At 34.2% G+C, this 24,270-nt stretch overlaps 1 protein-coding gene across 1 annotated transcript in view; it reads right to left on the bottom strand.

Moving 5' to 3' along the window:
- Positions 1 to 10,192: 10,192 nt before the first annotated feature.
- Ca-alpha1D (Ca[2+]-channel protein alpha[[1]] subunit D) overlaps positions 10,193 to 24,270 on the bottom strand; it is a 154,385-nt gene continuing 140,307 nt past the window's right edge. The window contains exons 41-44 of the mRNA XM_088243056.1: positions 20,131 to 20,240; positions 15,706 to 15,812; positions 13,066 to 13,159; positions 10,193 to 12,022 (exon numbers count right to left, since the gene is read on the bottom strand). Of these exons, the coding sequence (XP_088099182.1) occupies positions 11,939 to 12,022; positions 13,066 to 13,159; positions 15,706 to 15,812; positions 20,131 to 20,240 (395 nt within the window). The 3' untranslated portion in view covers positions 10,193 to 11,938. The remainder of the gene's footprint in view (positions 12,023 to 13,065; positions 13,160 to 15,705; positions 15,813 to 20,130; positions 20,241 to 24,270) is intronic.

Raw genomic sequence — 24,270 nt, 5'->3', positions numbered from 1 at the left:
GGCAAGGCATTGTCGTTACACTCAACCTTTTGTCCTTGTTCTTTAGAGTGATGTTCGTCAGAATCTGAACTGGTTACCTTTTCAGTGCTAGTTGACAGTTGTAAGGTCGTTGAAGATGGTTGCGTGAGGTTGTCTTCACAATCAATGGTTCGCTTAAGTCTCTTAGTATCACCCGAGGGTAAAAAAAAATCGGTTAACTTTTTGTTCATCTTATTTCACAACAATAACACGTAACAGTAACGTAACAGAGATAAATAAAAGAAGACCGTGTGTGCAAGTGGGTAGCGCGTAGTAGAGTACAGTACAGGACAACACGGACTCCCGACTACGGGACTACGACTGAGCAACTGAGCATCTAGTGATGAACGAAGTGGGGAGTAGACGCCAGACGGACGAGTCTATCTCTAACCTGGAGGGGAGGAAGCTATACTGCACGTGCGCGGCGGCGGATGAGTCTATCTGTTTATCTGTTAGCTTCGAGCTACAATTATATGCTTTATTAATAAATTGCGAGTTAATTTACCGTAATAGATAATAGATAATAACATAAGTTTAATAAATCAGTTAAATTTAACTGTTTTCAAATAATTTAGTTTTTTTACAGAGAGAGGTTCCGGAACGCCGTTCCGCCGCGTTCCGCCTGAAATCGAGCACTGGATATATGTATATATATAGGGTCAGCCAATGAAACAGATCGATTTAAAAAAACAGAAAAAAAATTATGAAAGCATAATATAAAAATGAGTGGAAATTTATATGAGTGCACAATCTCATTTTATGAAAATAATGTTCGAAAGGTGGCCTGCATTCTGCTGCTCATATTCTTGAAGCCTCGTTGCAAAGCTGCTCATAAAATTACATTTCTCTTCACTTCACTTCACCTCAAATCCTCGCTCTCAACGCTTGAATGGTCCTTATGGAGTTACTTTGAAACACTTGTTTTAAGGTACCCCTAAAGAAAATAATTGCGTGCAGTCAAGTCAGGAGAACGAGGTGGCTCGGAATTATCGCTGTTCTTGTTCATAAGACGATCGGGGAACGCCTGTCCCAATAAGTCATTTGACATTTATGCTGTGTGGCGGGACACACCATCTTATTAGAAAATTGTTGTCTTATTTCTGTAGTTATCGATTTTAGGAAGAAAATAAATATGCAACATTTCAACGTAACTATTACAGTTCACAGATACTGTGTTCCCGGCTTCATTTTATAAAAAAGGACTATCCCTGTAGAAGAAACCGCACACCACAAGGTTACTTTCACCGAATCTAGGGGTCATGGCTCATAATAACTAACTTCCCCTTCAATAGAATCATAACGCTAATGGTCCAACCCCTCTACTTTTTGCAGTGGCGTTTTTAAATCATCCCGTTTCATTGACTCATCCTGAATAAAAAAAACGTTTTTATAATGTTTTCTTAACATAATTTCTAATTTCATTTTAATGTATCATTTGCAACTTATTTATAATTATTTTGGATATAAATTAAGCTGCAATTTGATTTAAATTATTTATTGACAATTCTTGATGGAATTCCATTGTAATGATGTAATAACTTATATTCTCGTATAAGTTACTAATTAAAAATACTTGGTACACTTCCACTTATTTGTTTGACAATTAGCGCTTTCACCCTCTAATGGGCATCTTCAGACTGGTGAATATTATAGTCTGACGATGCCCATTAGAGGGTGAAAGCGCTAATTGGTCAAACAAATAAGTGGAAGTGTACCAAGTATTTTTAATTAGTTACTTAAATGAGAAAATTTTATTACATCATTAAGCTGCAATTGTTACCCATTGATTGATACATTCATAATATTGTCGGTGTACTGATAAAACCTCTAAATAATAGAATTAAAAAATGCAATTACATGTATGTCATTTTTTAAGTTTTATCAACTGATCCCAGAAGTTCTCTGAGATGATGATCTTTGAAAAGTTAGCATGCATAAAAATCCACTAAAAGTTTTTTGGTGAAAACCAATACAGTGAAACCCCGCGATTTGCGTTTTCCCGTGATTTACATATAATTTTTGTATTCGCATTGAACTTTGAATTTTTTAGTACATTAAAAACCCAGTTTTACGTTTATTTCCCGCAATTAACACTGGAGAAATTTGCGATCCGCAGTGAACACTGACAGCTGTCTGAAGTTAGTTTATATCATTATATCAGCTTTTTTATAGATATTTGTAATTTTGAAGACAGTTCAATGTGTTTTGTGAACATTTTTTGCCGCCATTTTCGTGTTTTTGACAACTCAAGAGTCTGAAGTTAGTCTCTAATCATTATACCAACTTGTTGGTAAGTTAAATCGAAATTTGTAATTTTAATGATGGTTTATTGTGTTTTACAGACATTTATTATTTATGAATATGATATTCAAAAAGTTGCAATAAAAAAAATGGTTCAAACATTGCTGCATCAATTTTTTAATAAAAAAAAAATTTTTTCACTATCTTTTTTTATGCTTTAAAAATGTAATTTGGGGGTTTTACTGTAATTCCATTTACCCGATATTTTTTTTCAAAATCCATTGAATCAATTTAAAGGAACTAAGACAGTTTCATGAGTATGTATCGTGTCCAAAATACGAATAATGAAGACCGGAAAAGACTTTTCTCGAGTCGAAAATTATAGACATTAATCCCTTTAGAGGGGTTTTATCACTATACCCTTGGCATTCTGTCATTTCTTGATTCGAGTATAAATTTGAAAGGAGTGCGTAGTATTTTATTCCCGATTCTTATTTTAGTATATAGGTGGATGAATAATATTTATAATGTGTTCTATAGCAGTGTCAACTACGTATGCTCACAATATTGCAAATAAAACTTTTTATGTTTGTTACTTGTGTTTTTTCCGAGTTTGTAAATAATATAATCGTTATTTCTCAAATATTAGCCATATTAAATTTAAGTATGTTATAAAGAGAACGTTTGTTTATATAGGTTATAAAATGTAATGTAATCTACCGTTTTTAAATGTTTAATAATTATATTTACTTATTATATTGTAAAAAAATTCAATTTTATAGTTGTTTCTAAAGTAAGATTATATTATAAGGAGTTTCATAAAAATACAATTTGTAATATTTCTGCCATTTAAAGTTCTTTATCGATCATATTACGCTGTTGTTATCTTCACACGTTTTTTTGCATTTAAGTCTCAAAATATAATTTTTAAAATCGATCATTGTCTACGCAAAAGTACCCACAGTAGCTAATACATAATTAATTTAGATTTTCTTTTAAAATTCTGTACTAACTATGCCAAAAGTGTTTTATGTATTTTTTAAAGGTGGTACAATTTTCAAATATATGTATTATTAAATATAGCTCTGGGTTTGGTATGCAGAATGATGAAAAAAATGTGGCAAATTATGTCACTAATCCCCGCATTACATGGGTCAGAAAATGGTACCAGATCAAGAAGAAAATAAGTCAAATCTGTGGTCGAATTCAGAAAAATTAGAACACGTCCTATTTTTTAATACATATTTGACCCATCTGCGCAAGAAACTCACGCCTGTGATAATGTTATCTGTCAATTTCAACTGTCACTGTCGTGTTTGTTGTGTGTCACTTTATTCATCTTCGGTCTTATTTGTTTCACTGAACTCACTTCACACTTGCTGTTCTTTTCTGTAAATACTGATTTTTAATGAGTTTCGCAATCTATGTTATTTTAGAAACCCGTTGATTGTTGATCGCAGAATAATATATTGTTAGTTGACAGTAGTGGTCTCAAGATAGCTCATTACGTCAACTGTGAAACTGACCGTGTTATGCCATGGCGCCGAAAACATCTATGTACACGCGGACTTGCTTGCAATTTTTAATCCTAAAAAATACCCTGTGTAAAACAGAAAATAAAATGCCCCAAGATTTGGTCCATAAATTGTTACACAAGTGACTGCACTTGTATCATTTTCTGTCCTACGTATTAAGAGCTTTAGACATGATATTGTTAGTGTCATCATTTGTTGGGTTCATAAGCAATTGTGACACTCTTAATCTTTTTGAGCCTAAATGTGAAAAAAACCCACAATTCCCAAAATAAATACCCCAGCTAAAATGCTATAAATACGATTTAAAAAAAAATCATTATGATTTGACAATGATAATAAGCACTGTGACATAATCATCATCATCATTCCCTTTCCGCGCCGAATGGTGCATAGGGCACTGCATCGGTACACCAATTGCAGCGTATCTTGATCATTATTGTCACATGGATGTAAGATGATCAGTCTTACGCTTCAGGTACCAGTCCAGGGACTATGAAATATTCTAGAGTAAAAACACCCTTTTAAATAGATATTTCATGTCAACCATGTCGGGAGTCAAACCCGAAATCACCATTACACCACGAGGCCGATTTCATAGAGGCTATCACCATGCGAAGTGCTTATTAACCGAAGGGGGAGATTCGAATCTCCCATAGACCGATTTGGTCAATTTCACTTTCTGTGCATAAGCATTCGGCAAACTAACAAAAATGAATAATTAAACACAAGAATGAGTAAAATATGTGTACGCAAAAACATTAATAAATTATTGCATGGTCATCAACACTTCCAACATTTTATTCTCCTGATGCCATATACAAGTAGGCGCTGGGGTCGTTTGGTCCCTTCATCCAGATAATGTGTAAAATTTGGAATCTTAGTGAGGGAAAGTTTAAACAGTTCCATAATATTTTGGAGTTTTCTGGAAAAATTTTACATTTTGTCGTAAAAAAATACTTTTGTGAGAGGATTCTACGAGTATATGACATTGCGCTGTTCTTGCTGTGACTTGTTAGATAGCTCTTAAGTCTCATTATGCTAGCACTCCCTACTATTTAATAACTTCTTCACATTCTAAACATTATAGGGTAGTTAAAAAAAAGGAAATAAATTTAAATGCAGTGTTGATTCATATTAAACAATCTATTTTCACTATCGTACGCGTTTATACAGTTAATTATGACGGTTAAACTGGCAGTTACGCGTGGCGTATTTGCAATATTGCCTTCACGCAAATCGAGTACGTCTCATCCACTGTATTGGATTTAGGGATGCACGCGGTATTGTTTGCTTCTTTAGTGGGGATGATCTTATTGAATTAAATCTAATGCAGGCAGTCTATTCGTCAATTTCCAAATTTTAAATACACCAATCAATGCGATTAGTCCCATTCAACTGAAAACACCAAAAAAGTGTTTTTTTGCTCATATGCGGTATTGAACTTACATAGACGACGTAGGTAGCATCTTTCCTTAACAAAATTTTACAAAGTATAAAACTATGTACATGTTTTTCGGAATATGTAAATTTTTCTAATGAAATTAAATTTGCATCGCTTGTCTCATTTGCAGCCTCACATGCAGTTTCTGTACTTTTTAGAATATTTATATTGTGCAATCTTAATAAATCCTTAAATTTTTACAATTTATTAATTATCAAGTTCTGTAAATAAAAACACACTGAAAATATGTGATTTAATAAATTGTCGTTTCAAGTTATGTGAGTGTTTTCTTTGGATTGAATATTAAATATAATATAATGATCTGAGTTTATTTTATCTGTAAATTTCACACCCTTTTATTTATCTAGAAAGAATTCACATTTTTTCTACATTAAAAATAATATATAATATCATTTGCAGTTATGCCAACTATAGTCATAAAAATTGTCCCTAATTTAGAAATTGACAGTGTCAGTCTAAGACATTGTATAGCCTACATGAAACTGAAGTAATTGTATGGTAGGAGATATTGTGTATAAAAAAACAATTGATAACAAGCTTAGTGTCCCAGCATGCTAGTCAAATAAGATTTAATTCAAACCATCTACAGCCCAGTTAGAAGTGAAATATTCAAAAGAATAAGAAAGTTACGATATGTGAGAAATTTTTGGCATGTTATTGTGTATACATACTAATTAAAATTTAAAAATTATAAATCAAAAAAAAGAAAAATTGGGTTGTATAATTGTGTACCTTTTTTATGTATGTATTAATTCTCTGTCAAGCGAGAGCCTGTCCTTTTTGGTCTGGGAAATGGGATCTGAAACGCAAGATCGGTCATCTTGCCTTCACATACCAAACGATCGAGATACTCTGCAACAGATGTACTAATACAATGCTGCTTCTTACAAGAAAATAACGATGATGGCCAGCCAGTGATTCCTCAACAAAAGCTTAATATATTTTTATTTGATGCTGGATTGGTCTGTTGTGGTGTAAAAAAGGAAAGATAAATGTGTAAATAAAAAGCAATACTGTTTAATAAAACACCTTTAATTATTGTTGTATTGAAAACAATATTCCAGACACGATATAATAATTTATTTATTTAACACGAAATACTTTTAGAGTGGATTTTTACATGTATAATTATTTTGGAAGGTACAAAAATTCGACACATTTTCAGCCGGTGAATAATTTTATATACAGCCCCGTGCAGTTTGGCTTCGGGAGGCTTAAGTCCCACAGGAGCTAGTGATGTATTCAGAAATTAGGTTAATATATTCCATAGAAAAAGTTTTTAAAAGTCAAAATCTTTATAAATACAATTCTTAAATTTCATAAATAATGTACACCATAGTACTTGTGTAGTTTCACACAAACATACAAATATTAATGCACACTTTATCGGGAGGGTAGACCATTTTAACATTGTGAATTGGAATCATTTTTACTATATTATCAACTATACCGAATAAAATTAAATTATCCATTTGTTTTAAAATTGGTACATGTTATTCAAACATTACTTAGAAAAGTACAATATCTTTTAGTTATTTGGCAATTTATTAAATCTATAAATAAACGTAACAGATAATCCATCGTAACTTGCATTTATTTGGCCAATACAAGGCAAGGTAATATTAGTAGTTTTACTTTATTCAATGTAGGTGTGTATATGTGGACTTATTGAAAGTCAAATCTGGAACAACAAAAAGCATGTATCGATTGCCATATCAAATAAAAATATTAAAATTAGATTAAATAGATTATTTCTTGAAGGACTGCTGAAAAATCACTCTGCAAATGGTACTGTAATGACATGTTACATTAAGCAAAATTGAAGATGTATTGAAATGCGGGTGGGTGTACTGTCACCATAACGAGCTGTGGTTTTTTGTGAGTTGGTAACACTGAGTGGTAGAGGGGGATCTTCTGACAGCGAGCATTGCAGGAACTCAGTAGTACGTAAACTCACATTGTAGTGTCCGGTCATGTCATGTCAGTAAGAAATCCCGCTGTAATCCGCCTCCTACTTGTGAAAATTTAAAAACAAAAACAAAACGCCTACGGAATTTTTTTCAAAAATCAAAATGGTTTACAGTGAAGGTGTTATGAACGGAACGAGTGTGTTTAAGTGGTGTAGGGAATTAACTGGAGGTGGAACAAATGTTAAAAACTACAATTTCAGGGAAAAAAAATTATGGCCTCAGTGTTTTGGGACCGAAAAGGAATCATTTTGGTCAAATTTCCATCTAAGGGAGAGACCATCAATACACTACGATATTGTGAGACCCTAGAAAAACTCAAAAAGAAGGGAATGTTGACGAGAGAAGTGCGCTTGTTGCATGATAACCCCCGTCCTCACACAGCCTTAGCCACCAAGGCGCTTTTTGACTTTAACCAAATGGTTGGGATGTTTCGAACCACCCCCCGTATACCCCCGACTTGGCGCCTTCAGATTATCATCTTTTCACCTCCCTGGAGGCACACATGGGTGAAATTAAATTTTCAACCGACGAGCTGGTGCAGAAAAAGGTTCTGAAGTGGGGGAAGGAGCTGTGGGAGAGTTCTTTGACAAAGGTATAAAGAAGCTTGTGCCACGGCTCACCACATGCATTGAACAGGGTGACGATTATGTGGAAAAATAGTCAACAAGTGTGTCAACAATATCCTGTATTTTTTTTCATACACACTTTATAAAAAATATGAAAATCTAGTACACTTACTCTCTGAACGTGCCTATTTAATAATCTGTTTTCCATATTTATAAAAATAATCATATAATTTAGGCCTGCTAATGCAAAATATGATCACATTTTTTTTCAAATACAAGAAAGATAAACCAAATCTCGTATTTTATGTAGACTAGTATGTCAAGAGTTAAAGAAAATATTAAAATCAGATTAAGATCACGTTAGGTTGAATTAATTTTTATTTTTTAAATGTCCGCCTCGCTTGTGTTAATTAACGCATGCTACCATGAACAAGGCCCTGGGTTCAGTTCCCTTCTCTGAAATGTAAGACTTTTCATGTTACCTTCGTTAAATCATAAGAAGCTACAAACTGCCAGTGCCCTGTACTACATTAAAGGCGGATAAGGATAAACAGGAAAAAAATATTTCAACAGTCATTATTTGTCGTAAAATATAAAAAAGTTAGGCTAGAACATTGATGCTTTGTATTGTAAAAAAAAAAATGCCGACCTGCCATTGATTGCGATATTTGGCACTAAAAAAATATTCAATTGTTACCATTTAATGTTGTAAAATTTGAACAAAATGCATGCAAGTCACAATAAGACTATCCCTTACACAGTAAAGTAATATAAAATATGCACTTGTTATTTATAATATTTTATATAATTTGTCTATCTAAATTACCAACAAATGAATAAAACGAACTAATTTTATTAGAGACATTTAAAAATTTAAATTTTCATATATTTGACTAAATTTTTACCGTCAAAATATTAAACAATGTAATAATTATTCTAAAATAGACATTTTAAATTTCAAACACTAAATTTTTTTTTAAAGTCAAACTGTTCTTTATTTCAGAATTATGGAAAGTGTGAGAGAACATATAAGTATATAAGTAGTAAGTAACTCAACAAAACATTATTAAACCTTTTGATTCAGTTATTCGAAGCACAAGACAAAAAAAAAAAAATATGTTTTAAAATTATTGTTCGCTTGAATTTTATTTGAGGATAACTTAATTACTTTATTTCTTAAGTCTCAAAATAAAACACAAAAAAATTGAATGTACTTCTAAGCTTTCATTCGCGTCATTTAGTCAATTAATATTGAAAAACCCTGTCAAAAAGTTGTCAAATATTGGTTCTCAACTCAATATTTCATCTTAATGAATACAAAATGCTTATTATAAATATTTATTTACACAGAGAATGCCGTCGTATTTTCAATAATTGATTTAATTTTCACCCAAACATTTCAAAATACATTACGATGAGTAATATTTTTACACTTATAAAATTGTTATAAAAAAACTCGGGGGAGAGTATTTAAATCACTTTTATGTGAATAAATTACATTTTTTCTTTTCATTATCTTCCATAAAACTATGATTATCGATATTAAATTTAATATACGTTATATGTACGTATATATTTGCCACATTTCATAATTCAAATTTTACATTTCGCAGTGAATACAAAATTGATTAACGTACTATCTTCAGATTTATATAATTTATGTACCTATTTATATTTTGATTTTCAACAGAAGTTAAAAAGTTAAGAGTACTTTAGACATTTTATGCGGGGAGAAAAGAAGGGAGAGTCCATATTATATTGCAGGGAAGAGTTTAATGAAAACGCAGTGTAGGAAGAAGACGTACCTCCTGGGCTTAAAGATAGTGTTTCTACTGTAGCTCTGAATCCTTATTTAGAGCGACTGTAGACAAAATAAAAATTGCTTCGATGATAGCCAGCCAACCTGCATCATGGAATGGCACCATTAAAGAAGAAGGAACTTAAAAACAGGCGTTGTGGTGCAGTTGGTTAGACGGCCAACTGTGAAAGTGGCGACAAAGTTCCCGCCAGTTGCAAGAAAAAAATCCAAGAAAGATTTGGTGTACAGTGGTGTATTTTCAAAACATCCTTCAATATCATTTTCTTCCCGCCTGCTGACAAGTCTCTAAGATTGAGGCTTTGCGAATTATTCCTTAAAAAAAATATAACAACGGAAGTTTCTTGTTAGTAGAAAAATATGCTTTAACATGACAAAAGAGAAATATCAGTGTGACGTAAATTCAATATTTTATGATTACCTTTGATTTATCAAAACTTGAAAGAAAATATATGGTCAACTAAGTGTTTATTTGGAGAATGCTACCAGTCTTAGTTCAAAGCTTTGAATATTTAATTATTTAATTTTTAATCAAATAATTTTGACTGAATTGAAAAATTATATAATAATTCTTTATAAGATTCTTTTGGCACAAAACTCTTAATTAATTTCAGCATTTTAAAGCATTGTATGGTGGAACCTCTATATTCGTCATTACTCTATTCCTGGGGGTCTTACGAATGACAAATATAAAAACAATTTAACTGAAATTCCATTAATCTATTTCCGACTCCTAAAAATGAAAAAAAAAGTTCCTTAAGCCTGAACTTTATTGTACGAAATGTACATATTGAATGTAGTTTTCATTCGTAGAATGTTTTGAACAATAGAATCATTTAGTAGAAAATCCTGAGAATTTACACGTCTATATTCATGTATAGTTATTTTAAGTGATAATACGCTGATGATACTGCCATTATAGCTGATACTGCCGATCATCTACAGAAATTTGTCGAGGTAAATAATGCAGGTAAGGAATTTGGACTCAAAACGGTGGCCAGCAAACGGAGAGGTATTAACATCCATATCACTATAGACGGTAGTGGGATAGAACGGGTTACCCGTTTCAAATATTTAGGATGCTGGCTAAATGATTAGTGGAATCCGGATTCTGAAATAAAGACCAGAATTGAAATTGCGAGATCAATCTTCTATAAAATGCAGAAACTCCTGTGCAACCAGATCTGAGACTAAGCACAAGATGGAGAGCAATAAAAGCTTATGTATTGCCAGTGTTGCTGTACGGAGTGGAGGGCTGGACTCTTAAAGTTTCAACGATGAACAGAATTGAGGTCTTCGAACTTTGGTGGTGCAGAAGAATGCTTCGAATCTCATGGACTGATCGTGTCTCCAATGAAGCGGTTTTAAGCATGACGCACAAAGAGAGGGACCACTGTCAAAAGAAGAAAAGCCTCATACTTTGGTCACATATTGCGGAATATGAAGCGGAATGAGAAGTATGCCCTTCTCCAACTTATTATGGAAGGAAAGATAGAGAGCAGGCGGGGTATGGGACGGAAAAAAGCATCATGGCTTAGAAATCTCAGACAGTGGTTCGGTGTGTATGAGAAGATGTCTGACAGTGAGGTCTGTATGCAAAGACAGTGATACGGCATTCTTAACTCACTGCCTACCTTGGACTCGACTGATTATGAAAACAATCATTGTTATCTTAATCATCATTCCCTTTCCACACCTGATGGTGCATGGGGCACCACATTGGTACACTAATCGCAGTGTGTGATTTTTTTTGTTACATGAAGGTAAGATGATCAGTCCCTCGCTTCAGGTGCCAGTCCGGGGAATATGAAATATTAAACATATTTTTTAAATAAATATTTCACATCAACCATGTCGGCAACCGAACCCGAGACCTCTTGCATGGTGGGCAAACGTGCTGACCACCACAACACGAGGCCGAAAATTCTAATATCCGGATTCCACTGCATTACAGAGAAATATTCCAAGACAAGAAATAATTTTAGTATGACGGTGTTATTTGGAATAAAATTGGCTTCAGATTATTCGACAAAAGGTTGTACAGTATATGAAAGAATTCTTATAAAAAATGTTAAATTTATGTGTGGCTTATGACATAATGTAGAGGATTGCAGCAACGCACTGCAAAAATATGATTACCGCATTTTGAATATGATTTAGGTTAGGTTAGATTAGGTTAGGACGTCTTAGTCGAGCTGGGTTCATCTCTGCCCGTTTGTATCCAACTCCCAGAGTCCCGAGGGGCCGTCTGCAACGTGCCGGGACAGTTGTCAGCTAACTCGAAGTCACCCCGCTGCGGCGGAGACGAGCTATAAGAATATCGGCCTCCGCTATAACTTCCCGCCCGGACTTGTGGCTTGTCTCGTGGGGCTGCTAGGGTAAGGAGACTGCAGGCCATTATCGGGACCATAGCCCTGAAATAATAAAAAATTGTCGATATATCAATTTATTAATTTTTGCATCTTGCAAAGGTGGCGCAAAAGTTGTTGTTTTATTTTTATTTATTTATTATATATATGGCCTAAGCCAATTACAACAGTTACATGAAGAAACATAAATGCAAGAAATTGAACAAAAAGAACATAAAACTATTTAGCAAAGACACACAAAGGGCAAAACAATAATTGTATACAATATATTAAAAAAAACGACAGACCTAAAACTTTGAGCTAAACCATGCCAATCCAACTTCATCTCACACTGTTTAGTCGCGAAGAGATCTACGAAAAGCCGGAAGATCTATCCCAAAGAATTCCAAGTCGTGTGATGAATTGACTAATCTACACATTTTGGACATTGGGGCATAAAAAGTAAAGTTGCTTTTAGAAGATTTTATAAATAGCAGATTTTGACTTCTGGTGACACAGTTGGGAATATGAAAAGAAATTGATTGCAACAGAGATGGAACATTACTTAAAGCCTTGAATATTTTGAAAATGCATATAAGGTCCATCTCAGTTCTACGTCTCTCTAATGATGACAGATCCGAAGTTCTTTGGCTGTAATTTGCTGTTCTGGCTGTTCTGGCTGTTCTGCTTGTAAATTGTGTTTATTTGATGCCTTAATTTTTGTCCCATTAGGTTGAGAAAATGATATCGGCCAAGTGGCCGCCGCTATAGTCCTTAAAATATAGCTTGATTAAAATAACAGCTGCCAAACTAATGTCACTAGTGATGGGAAATTACTGTTTACTGATTATGTACCGATCAAATCGAAAACATTTTTAAGAAGGGAATATGGAAGTCTAGGCATTTGCAGGGCAGGGTTTAAGTGGCCACTTTACACACAGTGTAACATTCACCATTCTGCCCATGTTTAAACATCCACATTTCCTCAACTAATCCATCTGTCGATTTCGTCATTCTAAGTAATTTGAAAAAATAAAATGAAGATTCAACAAACAATAATGAAAGCTGTCCACCGTGTAAAAGAGGAGTGGGGTGTTTATGATAATTACCACAGCCAACTGTTGCGAGTTCACGTTCTGTTGTATCTGCTGAAGCTGGGCCTGTTTCCTCTGTCTCTCCTGGAGCAAAAGTTGGTGAGCAGCTCTAAAAGAAAAAATAAAAATAAACACAAAATAAAAAAGGAACATTCAAATAGTGGAGTCATAGAATTAAGAATAGTCCAGAAACCGCATACGCACATCAAAGAGATGGCGACTAAACTACTCATAAATGAGTAGGTTTACGTTTTGACCCATCAGTTTCTTTGTAAACGTCGCTCAGTACGCAACTCCTGATTTGAATTCAACTATGCCGTGTTGTGTCCTTTTAAAGTGTAGAAATACTGCTAGGATCTTAAAGAAACAGGATGGGATCACATTTCATTGTAATTAGCAAATGAATGTGTAAGTAGCAAATACATTACTTAAAAATTGAATTGTTTTTCCATCTGTCAGATTGTTGAAGACAAGAAAATGGACATTTCGTTAGTGTTGCCAGGGTAGTAAATTTTTTTACCCTACTTTGCTCATCTAATGAGAGAACTAATGAACATTGGACCTCGGATTAAACAACTCTGTGGTGGACATTTGACCGACATTATCTTTAAAACATCGAATATTATTTAACATGATATAAAAATATCCGTTTTATTATTAAAATTTGTTTTATATTTTAGGTTTAAAGTTCAATAATTCAATTACTCTTATTAAATGACCCTTTACTTATCTACTCTGTTGTGTCAATCAATATTTACGCGTGCACAATAAAAATTTAGAGAAATTAACGGATTGCTTTTTTTTACCTTACATTTGTGTTATGATTATATTTTTTCCCATCTTGCAACATTACGCGGCGACATCACGAATGCGCGCGGCGAAAGTGATGCATAGTGGGGGGATTATTGGACTCAGTCCGATGTATTCAAATATGATTCTACGCTCCTTCTGGACTATTCTTAATTCTATGAGTGGAGTATTATTTCATCTGTACTTGTCAGTTCTGATCTGGCGCCATAAACACGACAGAATTTGCCTAGTACCAAAAATATTTGCCGGGAATTCTGTAGTTTTCAATCATCTAGTAATTCCCTTTATTTTGGAAACACCACTGGTACAGGTAAACGTTGTTTTCGTCGGGGTTCCGTTCCGAGAGATACCAGCGTAAAAAAAATCAGCGTTAAATGAACACAAATATAATGGAAGATTTAAGGTTAGGTTCCGTGTCAAAATTCTAAGAACAATCTTAACATTTTGATTTAATACATATTCTATATATATTCAAAATAAATTATAAATGTATTTAAAAAATACAGTTTAAATTCGTTCACAAAATAAATATTAATCTCTTGATATAAATAATATATTTTTTTATAATAAATGCTAACTCTCCAATTCGGTGGTACTAAATTAAATTCATACACTTTTTTGAAAAAAGCATCCAATTTCATTTGAGGTGATTGTTGCTTCCTTTCTCCCAGAATCATAAAACTGAAAATATTTGAATATTACTAAATAGTTACTTAAATTGGTTACTGGGTTTAGGTTGAGAAAAATCGGAAAATTTGCTTAAGCAAGTTTTCCTATTTTAAAATACATTCCTAAATAATACAGTAATATTGTAAAGCTTCATAGTAAATTAACAAGTAGATAGTAATGTTATTGATTATTTTTTGCATAAAAATGTCTGCCTTAAAACAGGTTGTACCTAGTTAGGCAGACTAGACATGATCCAGAGAAATCTATTACCTAAGTGTGTATGTAATAGATAAACTTATTGTTATTTTTGTTATTAAACTTTGATTATTATTATTATTATTCATTTAATTTAAATAGTAATAAAAAGAAAAATTTAATCATGCCTTTTTATTTTTCTTAACAACAAAACAAAAACTAACTCGGAAATAATATCACACACACAATAGCCTGCTCGCGTACACGGTAATAGAATAAAACAACGTGTAAAAGTGCGTCTGCTATTAGAATCGCGGCGCCTATTGTAGTCTGGGGCCGGCGGAACCGGGGAATCCCACGGCGTGATTGTAAATCGGCGTAAATCGAACCGGCGTAAAACGACGTTTACCTGTACTTGTAAAGGATGTCTCAATACACATACATACTGCAGTTGAAGTTTGAGGGTGTTTCTTTTCAATGTAAAATATGGACACGTGGGTTAAGTTGGAACAAAACTTCCGACGAATGCCCGCCTTGGCTTTGTTAGCAAACGTTAGGCAGTCAGTCAATACATTCATATTTTTGAATTATAAAGAAATTTGAAACTAGAACAATAAGGAAGTTCAGTGCTACGGGAAAATGATTATAAAAAATGTTTTCTTACTTATTAATACTAAAATGTACAAAAAAAAAATGAACTACTTTAAATGACATCACAAGTTTTTCTTAATCATCCAATGATAGAGTATTGCGATAGATTTTCGGTTTCTGGGAAGCCAGCCTACCAATCAGGACAACTTAGCGAAGAGAGCTAGTGACGTCACGGGCTGAATAATTAAAAAAATTGTAAAACTTTAAAAATTGTAGAGATGCTAGTTCAGTACATAAATTTGTACTTTTTTTACTTAGTTTGATAGTCTTTTGACAAATAAAAAAACAATTGAACTTCCTCATTGAACATTTTGAAGACACGATATTTACCTGTCCATTTCTTCTGGTGTCATGTCCAGAGCTTCCTGCATCTCTCTGGAAGTAGTTTTGATGAATTCTTCATCACAGTATTTGCCTAGACCCTGTTCTGCTAAAACCTAAATAAAAATAATACACCCCTCTCAATAAATATATTTTTATTTACAGTTTTTCGTACAGAGTAGGCGTTACATTGGTGGGTTTTTGCTATGGAGCGATGTCTTTCAACCAAAGAACTATAGTCCTTAAAATATAGCATGGGAAATTATCGATCACTGATCATGTACGGATCGAATTTCATTTTTTTTTTTTTTTTTTACTTTTTTTTTTTGCACCACAACAGGCCAGGAGGCCTAATTACAGTGGTGAGTTACATCACAGAGCACCCAGGCTTGAGAAAAATCACATTTTTTATTTTTTGTGTTCTCACCGGGAATCGAACCCGGAACCTTCCGTGCGTGAGTCAAGCGTCATGACCACTACACCACGGAGGCCGCCATCGATTTTATCAGTTTTTTCATACAAACATGAAACTCTGTTTCCGAAAATTTATATAAAAACGCAAAAACAAGCCTATTATAGTGTGTTCAAGACAATTATTTACTTTAAAAAAGGCATTAATTTTTTTTTCATGAACAACAACAAATTAATCATTTTTTATTCGATCAATTTACATTGATCAATTTGTCCCATCCCTAACATTTTTGCAAAATGACGTAACCTTGTAAGAACGTCGTTAATAATCAGGTTTATTTTAGTTTTTCTTTTAGTTCTAAAGCTGATTTTATATTATCATGTTCATTTATATGTCAAGCATTGTATTAAAAAAATAAATTGACATGCCGAATGATTTTTCATGTGTCAATATAAATCGTTACTTAAAAGTTATGTTGTCACTTTTGCTGACAACTGTCATTCTAATCAAGCTATATTTTAAGGGCTATGGTGTAAATCTTAAATGTACAGGTCGAGACATATAATATAGTAGCAGTACAAACAAATGTGTAATTTTAATATTGTAATAGAAATAAAACTAAACGATAAGTAGGAAAGAATGTGTAGAAAATTTGAGAATGAAGTCATGACTGGCACCGCAGTAACATCTCTTGAGCTGTGAGTGTCATTACTTCACTACACTTATTCTTAAAAATAGGGGTCAAAGTGGATAAGCTCTTGATGTCACTGTAACACCTCTGTAGATCTATCGTGATGATCCCCATAAATTAGTTCTCGCCCTCCAACTCTTGGTCTTTAAAGAACCGGGCTAGTGTTCTCATATTGCTAAATCTCCCTTTCCAAGTCTTTAAAGTATCGGGCTATTAGACAGGAGGCGAGTGCTCTAATATCCCCATGTTTAACCAGTGGCCTCTCGAGAATGCAGTTTTTTTTTTGTGAAGCATCACAGTGACATAAAAAGCGAATAGGTGTTTCATAATCACCACTGCAGAACCTACATCTAGAAGTTTCGGAAAGGTTTTTAGATTGTGGGCCTGGAAACAGAGCATAAAGCTCTTACAAAGTATACCTGGGCAGCACTACGCGAAGGGACTAGTAAAGAGGTACTCGCAAAGGTTTGCGGTCGACCGAATAAAACCTAGCCGAAACCAAGAGAGGGTTTTTACTGGGCCCTTACAGGGCACTGTAGAGACAAATTTGGTATTTTCTTCCTTATTCTTTCCTTAAGCCTGATTAAGATTTATTTGTGGTATTTCTGTCTAACTTTATGTATGTTATCCAGATGCTAACTCTGAATTACTTGAAAAGTTAAAACGATTGCAGAATGTTTGTATACGTTATGTCTTTGATCTTCGCAAATTCGACATCATAATCGAATATCGCACGCAACTACACTGGCTCAGTATCAGGCATAGAAGAAATATTCACATTCTATCACTTCTTCACAATATTTCAAATAATCCCACTTCGCCCGTTTATCTGAGAGAGCTCTTCCAACCTATATCACAACACGGACTATCTCTTCGTTCTAGTAACGAGAGAACTCTTTTAATACCCTTTCATCGCTCTAATTGTTTTGCCTCCTCTTTCACAGTAGTAGCCGCTCGATTATGGAATAATCTGCTCACTAATGTTAGATACGCCCCTTCTTTATTTACATTTAAGTCAATGTTGAAATGTCACTATCTAAATATTTAAGTTGTTCCTTTATCCTTCTTCTTTCCTTCCAACCCCCTTTTCTCTCTTATTTATTTATTAACGGACATTGTCCATGTATACAATTTATAAGGTTTAAATATTACAATAAAATAATAGTTTAAAACATAAAAAAAAAAGAAAGAAGCATTGACAAACATAAGGGACATCGAGACAAGATCTGGACTATTTATTTAGTGCTCGTTCAAATCGTTGTAAACTTAAACCAAAAAAGTCCAGATCTTGTCTTGAGTTAACAATACGACAAAGACGGCTCATTGGAGAATTTAGGCCATAGTTTGTTCTATGCTGATCGATGAACAGTATTTCATTGTTTCTCAATCTACGAGTCGGAATATTGAATTTTACTTGTCCCAGTAATGATGGAACATCGATTATACCATTTAGTATGTAGTATAGTGTTAATTTTTTGGGTATTTTTATTTTCTTAATCTTTTTATTAGTGTTTACGTGTAATTGATGAAAAACAACCTTTGAAAAAATATTTCAGGAGTTTGAATATTGGTTTTCTTTTTTTGTAAAGTAAATACTTTTTTCTTTTTTTTTAATTAAAAAAAATAAATTATATTAACACAGGTGCTGCCTTTTAAATAAACACCTATTAAATTCCCACGAAAGAGAAAATATTGATTTGACAAACGAAAGCGCATCTTGTCATGTACATTTGTAGTATAGAAAAAAATATCGATGTATTTATTCATCTCCCATCTCTAAAGCGGGGGTTCCTTCATTTATCCGGCGGTGATCTTCAGATAGTTTTAAGAAATAATTGCTAATAAGTGACTGGTCCGGTCCTGTTTGTTTATTAATAATTAATAATAATTGTTTCAAAGTGGAAAGGAATAATATATCCGAGATCTTTTATTCTTTCAGTTTCAACATTTCAAGTTTAATCATATATTACTTGCTGTATGTTTTGCACATTAAATACAAAGCTCACAGGGTAACAATCGTTAACAGTTTTGATATGAACGAATAATTTTATCATGACCAGTCCTAGTAGATCCGTGTCAAGTGCATGATTATCGAAATCATAATGAAGCATATTAACGAGGAATTATGAAATAAACGTGCAAGTTATAAGTGAAATTATAAAATAGATGTGGAGTATAAATTATCGTATAACCTTAAAACAGTGTGACACAGTGAAATATTTTTTTCGCATTGTGACGTTGATAATGTTTTGATGAAATAATGTGGATAAAGTTATGTTTTAGCATTAAGACGCGTCAGTAAAGGCGTTTTAGAACGATATCTGACGTGCATACAATTTTGGAAAGAGCACATCAAACATTAAAATACCTCGACTTTAATATTTTGTTCTGTAAATTTTTCTCAATATCTGCTATATATTTCTTGGTTAAAATTCCAATTGTTAATATTTTAATTGAATAGTGTGGATAAACGTAAAATATTAGTCGATCATAGTACAGAAACCGTGTTATCACTTTGCTTATACAAAGTTTCTCAGTGCTCGGACTGAGGCGGGCGAGGGGGACGCGGCGCGCGGCGCGCGGCGTACCAGACACCAGACTCCCCCCTCCTCATTTCTCCCCTGCAGAAGTAAGCAACCATTTGATTTTTTAAATATTTTATTTTTAAAAATTTTATTCGTTTTAAAAAATTATTTAAATGTGCCAATATGTCTTCTTGCTCATACTGATCACCGTGGTTTCGGATGTGACAGGGTTTAGTGAACACCCTGTATGTATAAAAAGTGTTGAATAAAATAAATGAAAATAACTTTGACCTTCAGGCTCAGGCAGTCATGATGACACCGTTAAAATTGAAAAAAAACATAATTATTGCCTCTAATTTAAATTTGCTCATTTGACCTTTACCCGACCTTCAGAAAACTGTATGCGTCATTCAAAAACTCGTGGCTAATATCATCACCAAACACCTCCTTGAGCAATTGTAAACATTTATTTGGCGATTAAAACATATTTCAGGTTAATTCATTGCTCGATTATGACAACCATGATTGTAGCACAACTACGCAACAGTGTCCTCTACCATCGATGCTCGAAAGCAAACTAAAGCAGATAGAGAGACAAAATAACGGGTTGTTGCTTCAGAAGTACCAGGGTCAATCACATTATAATTACGACCTTGCCACACCTCGTATGTTATTTAATAAACATTTCTTCTTATACTGAAAAATCAACATCATTGGGGCGACACATTTAAATATTATGCGGTATTAGTTCTCATGTAGGCCAGACCCATTATGATATAGAGCAACGAGTGTTTGTATCGCCTTACCCTGCACACCAAACTCTCGGCCGAGCCCACCACCCCAAGGGAGTTAGCTCTCCTGTCGGCCGGACTTCCGGGCAGCGACTGCGCGAGGCGGGCGTTCTGGCCGCCCACACCTACGTGCACAAACAGATTATTAACAAGGTGAAAAAATTCACAAAGACAATGACCGAGCTTTTTTGTAAACATTGTCACATTTATGTATTTTTTAAACTGAAATCAGAGGTAATTTTTTTACATTTTGGAGTAAAAGGGGGCAGATCCAAAATTCAAATCAATAGATTGAAATATCAAAGTTTTAAATAAGCTACAGTAACTCTAAAAACTATGCTATAATGTGTGAAGACGGGTATATTTTATGTCTCCTGTGCAGTTATTTAAAACCATATTGATAGATAGTGCCGTGAAGTTCCTACTCGTTTGGTTACACCGGCAAAATAAACTACTCCGACACGCTTAGCGCAAGTCCACTTTCAAATCTTACGAAGCAGCTTGGGAAAGATGGCATGTGTGGGCAACTAAACAAAGGGTATCCTTATAAACCCAATGGCAGTCAGCTTGCTAGATTTCTCTGTGACCTAAACTTGAAACCCAAACAAGCAGCCAGTACCATTGTTATCCACAAGTCAATGGTTTCTACATTCTGTTATCCACATTTAGAAGGCCACCTTAGTTCCCACCTGTTGGTCTAGCGAATCCTAAAGTCAGTTCAATAAATACAACCAAAAGTTATCAGACCTCCAATATGGGATCCCCTAAAAGTCATCGCTTGGTTAAAATTGAATACGCCTCAGAAAATCACTTTGTTTGAAGCGAGTAGCAGAGCTTGTACTCTCCTCCAATTGGCTTCTGGGCGTCGGGTACATGACTTAACACTACTTTACTGCACCCAAAATAAAGTGATTTTCGATAACGAGGGAGTATTATTGTAGCCCACATTTGCCTCTAAGACTGACTCTGCTACACATCAGCAATCCGGCTGGAGATTGAAAAAAGCTGATTGCCAGAACAAAGAGGCCGTATTTTGCAGTAAAAACCCGCAACTAAAGCTATAATAGCTGTTAGGGTTAAATCCGTATTGAACGATTCTGGGGTTTCATCTCCTCTTGGAAGTATTCGATCGGCAGTGGCATCTCTCAACTGGCTGCAGAACCATACACTAGATGATATCCTGAGATGGATATTTAGCAAAAGTACCAACACTTTTGCCAAATATTATTGCCGACAAGTGGTTAACTTCAGCAGCTGTACATCATCTTCGATGGCACCATTATTTGAACCTTTACAAACTCGAGCCTAGCATTCACATTAGTGTGTCTTACATTTGGTCACCAGGCGATAACAAACAAATCTCAATATGGTTTCAAATAACGGCATGGAATACAAAACGGAAAAGTTTTACCTAGCATTAAAACTAATACCATGTGGCCAACCTTATTTGAAACCAAGGCAATTTCTGCTTGTTGAGACTGAATTTTGTATATATTGTTCCTACATTGTAACATCTCATTGGTAAACAGATTAGGTTATACATATTTTTTATATATTGTTTCTAACTTGTAGTTCCTCTCAGTAGAGAACGTACTATAGCTTTACAATTTTGATATGGCGTAACCATATTTTTTTGTTTCAGTCGGAGTTTATATTTTAAGAATATTAGAATAAACAAACGTTGAATTCGAAAAATGCGTTTTATCAGAGGATTTATGTGGTGCATAGGTCACATGGAGGAGATTTGCTTTGGTAAAAGGTTTTGATGGTCTCATGCTTTACTTGGCTCATCTGGTCGGTGGATGGGAAAGTTCAGGTGGGTGCTTCGCCCCCGGAACTTCTTCATCACAATGGCTAAACACATGAAATCCACAGACAAAATTTTGCGGATTTTCTGCTGGGGTGACCCAAATGTAGTAGTGTTATCATGTCTATCAAATTGATGTGTGCCCCGAATGATTTTTTTATATAAATATATACTAGTGTATATCACCGGAGTTCGTCAAGGTTGCCTCCTTGCACCGTTAATTTTTTTAATCCTCATGGACTTTATCTTACGGAAGTCAATTCTACTAGATCGAGAAATATCCATCTCCTCCTTTCAAAAACTCTGCGACCTAGAGTATGCCGATGATTCAGTCAGGGGTCTTCAGGCCACTGTAGATAGCCTGAATAGGTACTCCACATGCATGGGTTGGTGCCTTTATGCTCGAAATCCCCTGACTCTGTCAAACCAAGTCATCGAAAGGGTCGAGAGTTTCAAATACCTGGGAATATATGTTACGGAAAATCACAACTATCAAAAAGAACTGGAAGTGTCTCAGAAGAATCTTGGGTGTGCGGTGGTTTGGCTCTGTAAATAATGAAGTAATAAGAGGACGGACGCAGCAAACGTGGTACCAATGGAAGTAAATAAAAATGACACAAAGTAGGAACTTAGCGGCACTATCTCTCAGTATGGTTTCAAATAAGGCTGGGCACATAATATAAGTTTTAATGGTAGATAAAACTTTTACATTTTTTTAAACAGTTTTTTTTTATTTCCCAAACTTTTTGCAAACTGGATCTGCTTTCGTCTTCATGCAAGGTACTTCATTTAAACCCTACAAATATTAGGTTAGAAAGACTGTTTTAGAGATGTTATATTGAAAATATCTGAAGTGGTCATGCGGACACATTTAAAAAAGATAATTTGTGAAATTTGGAATGGACATAAAAAAGTATATACACTTAACATGTATTTAAAAAAGTAAACAGTGAGTAAATTCACCTTTTGACATACATACCTGAAATTGCAATAGGAAAAAATCATCACAATTAAATTAAATGTACAAGAATCAAATTATTTTTTTTCAGAGACAACGAAATTTAAATCTTGTTCTTTTCCAAATTAGTCTTTTTTTATTTACACGGATAAATTTACGTTTGGTAGAAATAATGTCCAAAAATTTAACATTTTTGTTTTGTTCAGGATAAAAAAGAACAACATTTAAATTCTGAAGCACAATTCTCGAATACACACAGTACAGTCCGTTCAAATCTTTAATAAACCTTTATTTACGTGTGCGTGTCGGAATGTTTTCAAATAAAATATTCTAGTGTCCCAACTAACACAAATGCAATAGGTATGTTTACTTGGTCCACCGACAGGCACTAACACATTAACCTATGCTTATTAAACATTCCAACGCACTGTCCTCAAATTAAAACATTCACATTCCATATTAAAAAATCGGGAAAGATATTGGCAAACAAATATGTGGCCCATAAGTCGTTAGAAATTAAAATTTTGGAAAAAAGTAACGTGGCGTATGAAAGAGAGAGATTGTGGTTATTCAGTCGCCATGGAGCGTTTTACTGGAATGGAGCGAGCCTTTTGTGTACGCGAGTCAGGTCTCGACAGTAATTCGGCGAGTATTGCGCGGTGGAAATTTCAAATATCATTTACAAAACTTCAACATCATCATCAAACTGCTATTTCTGTTCATTGCCAAATGCTCCTCCATACGTCCTTCTATTGCGCTTTCTGCATACAATCACTGGCAATTCTCATCTGATTAACATCATCTGACCAGCGCGTGGGAGGTTATTAATATCTTCTGATACCAATACGGTGTCATATGCAAACCGTTAGTTGGTTAAATTGGTACCATCCATCCTAATACATCTCTCTACCCAGTTGAGGTTATCATATTCCAAAACGGCAAAACTTTAACAACACATGGAAAAAATAATAAATAAGTTATTTCTCCTAATCGAAATATTTAAAAAAATATATTCTGGAAAACTATTGGATTCTGGCAATTGCTTTATTGCTGACCGCATCTTGCGTCGCGTTACGTGGGCTGGGAGTTGAGGAACCTCAACAAATTGACTGAAACCTTCCAACAAATCCATATTTCTTCTTACGATGCGCAAAAAATTGCGTGAGTAAAGTGTTAGGTCATCGGCCTAGTCACCTCAAAATTTGACACATGGTGAACTATATTTTTGCATACGCGGTATCGTAAAACACGACCCTGCATTTGAAATTTCTGTCAATTACTTGATGTCGAACCCAACTTTGTAAATAAAATTTGAAGACCTCACCTGAAGGTACCTTAAAAATCAATTCAGCACATAGGTATTAGACGGCGTTATTATACCTGTAATTGA

The sequence above is a fragment of the Micrasema longulum genome, unplaced genomic scaffold, assembly GCF_059751315.1.
Source record: "Micrasema longulum isolate JH-2025_06_02 unplaced genomic scaffold, ASM5975131v1 h1tg000184l, whole genome shotgun sequence".
In the NCBI taxonomy this organism is placed as follows: domain Eukaryota; kingdom Metazoa; phylum Arthropoda; class Insecta; order Trichoptera; family Brachycentridae; genus Micrasema; species Micrasema longulum.
Note: the sequence above shows the minus strand (reverse complement) of the source record. Positions and strands in the feature narration are given on the sequence as shown.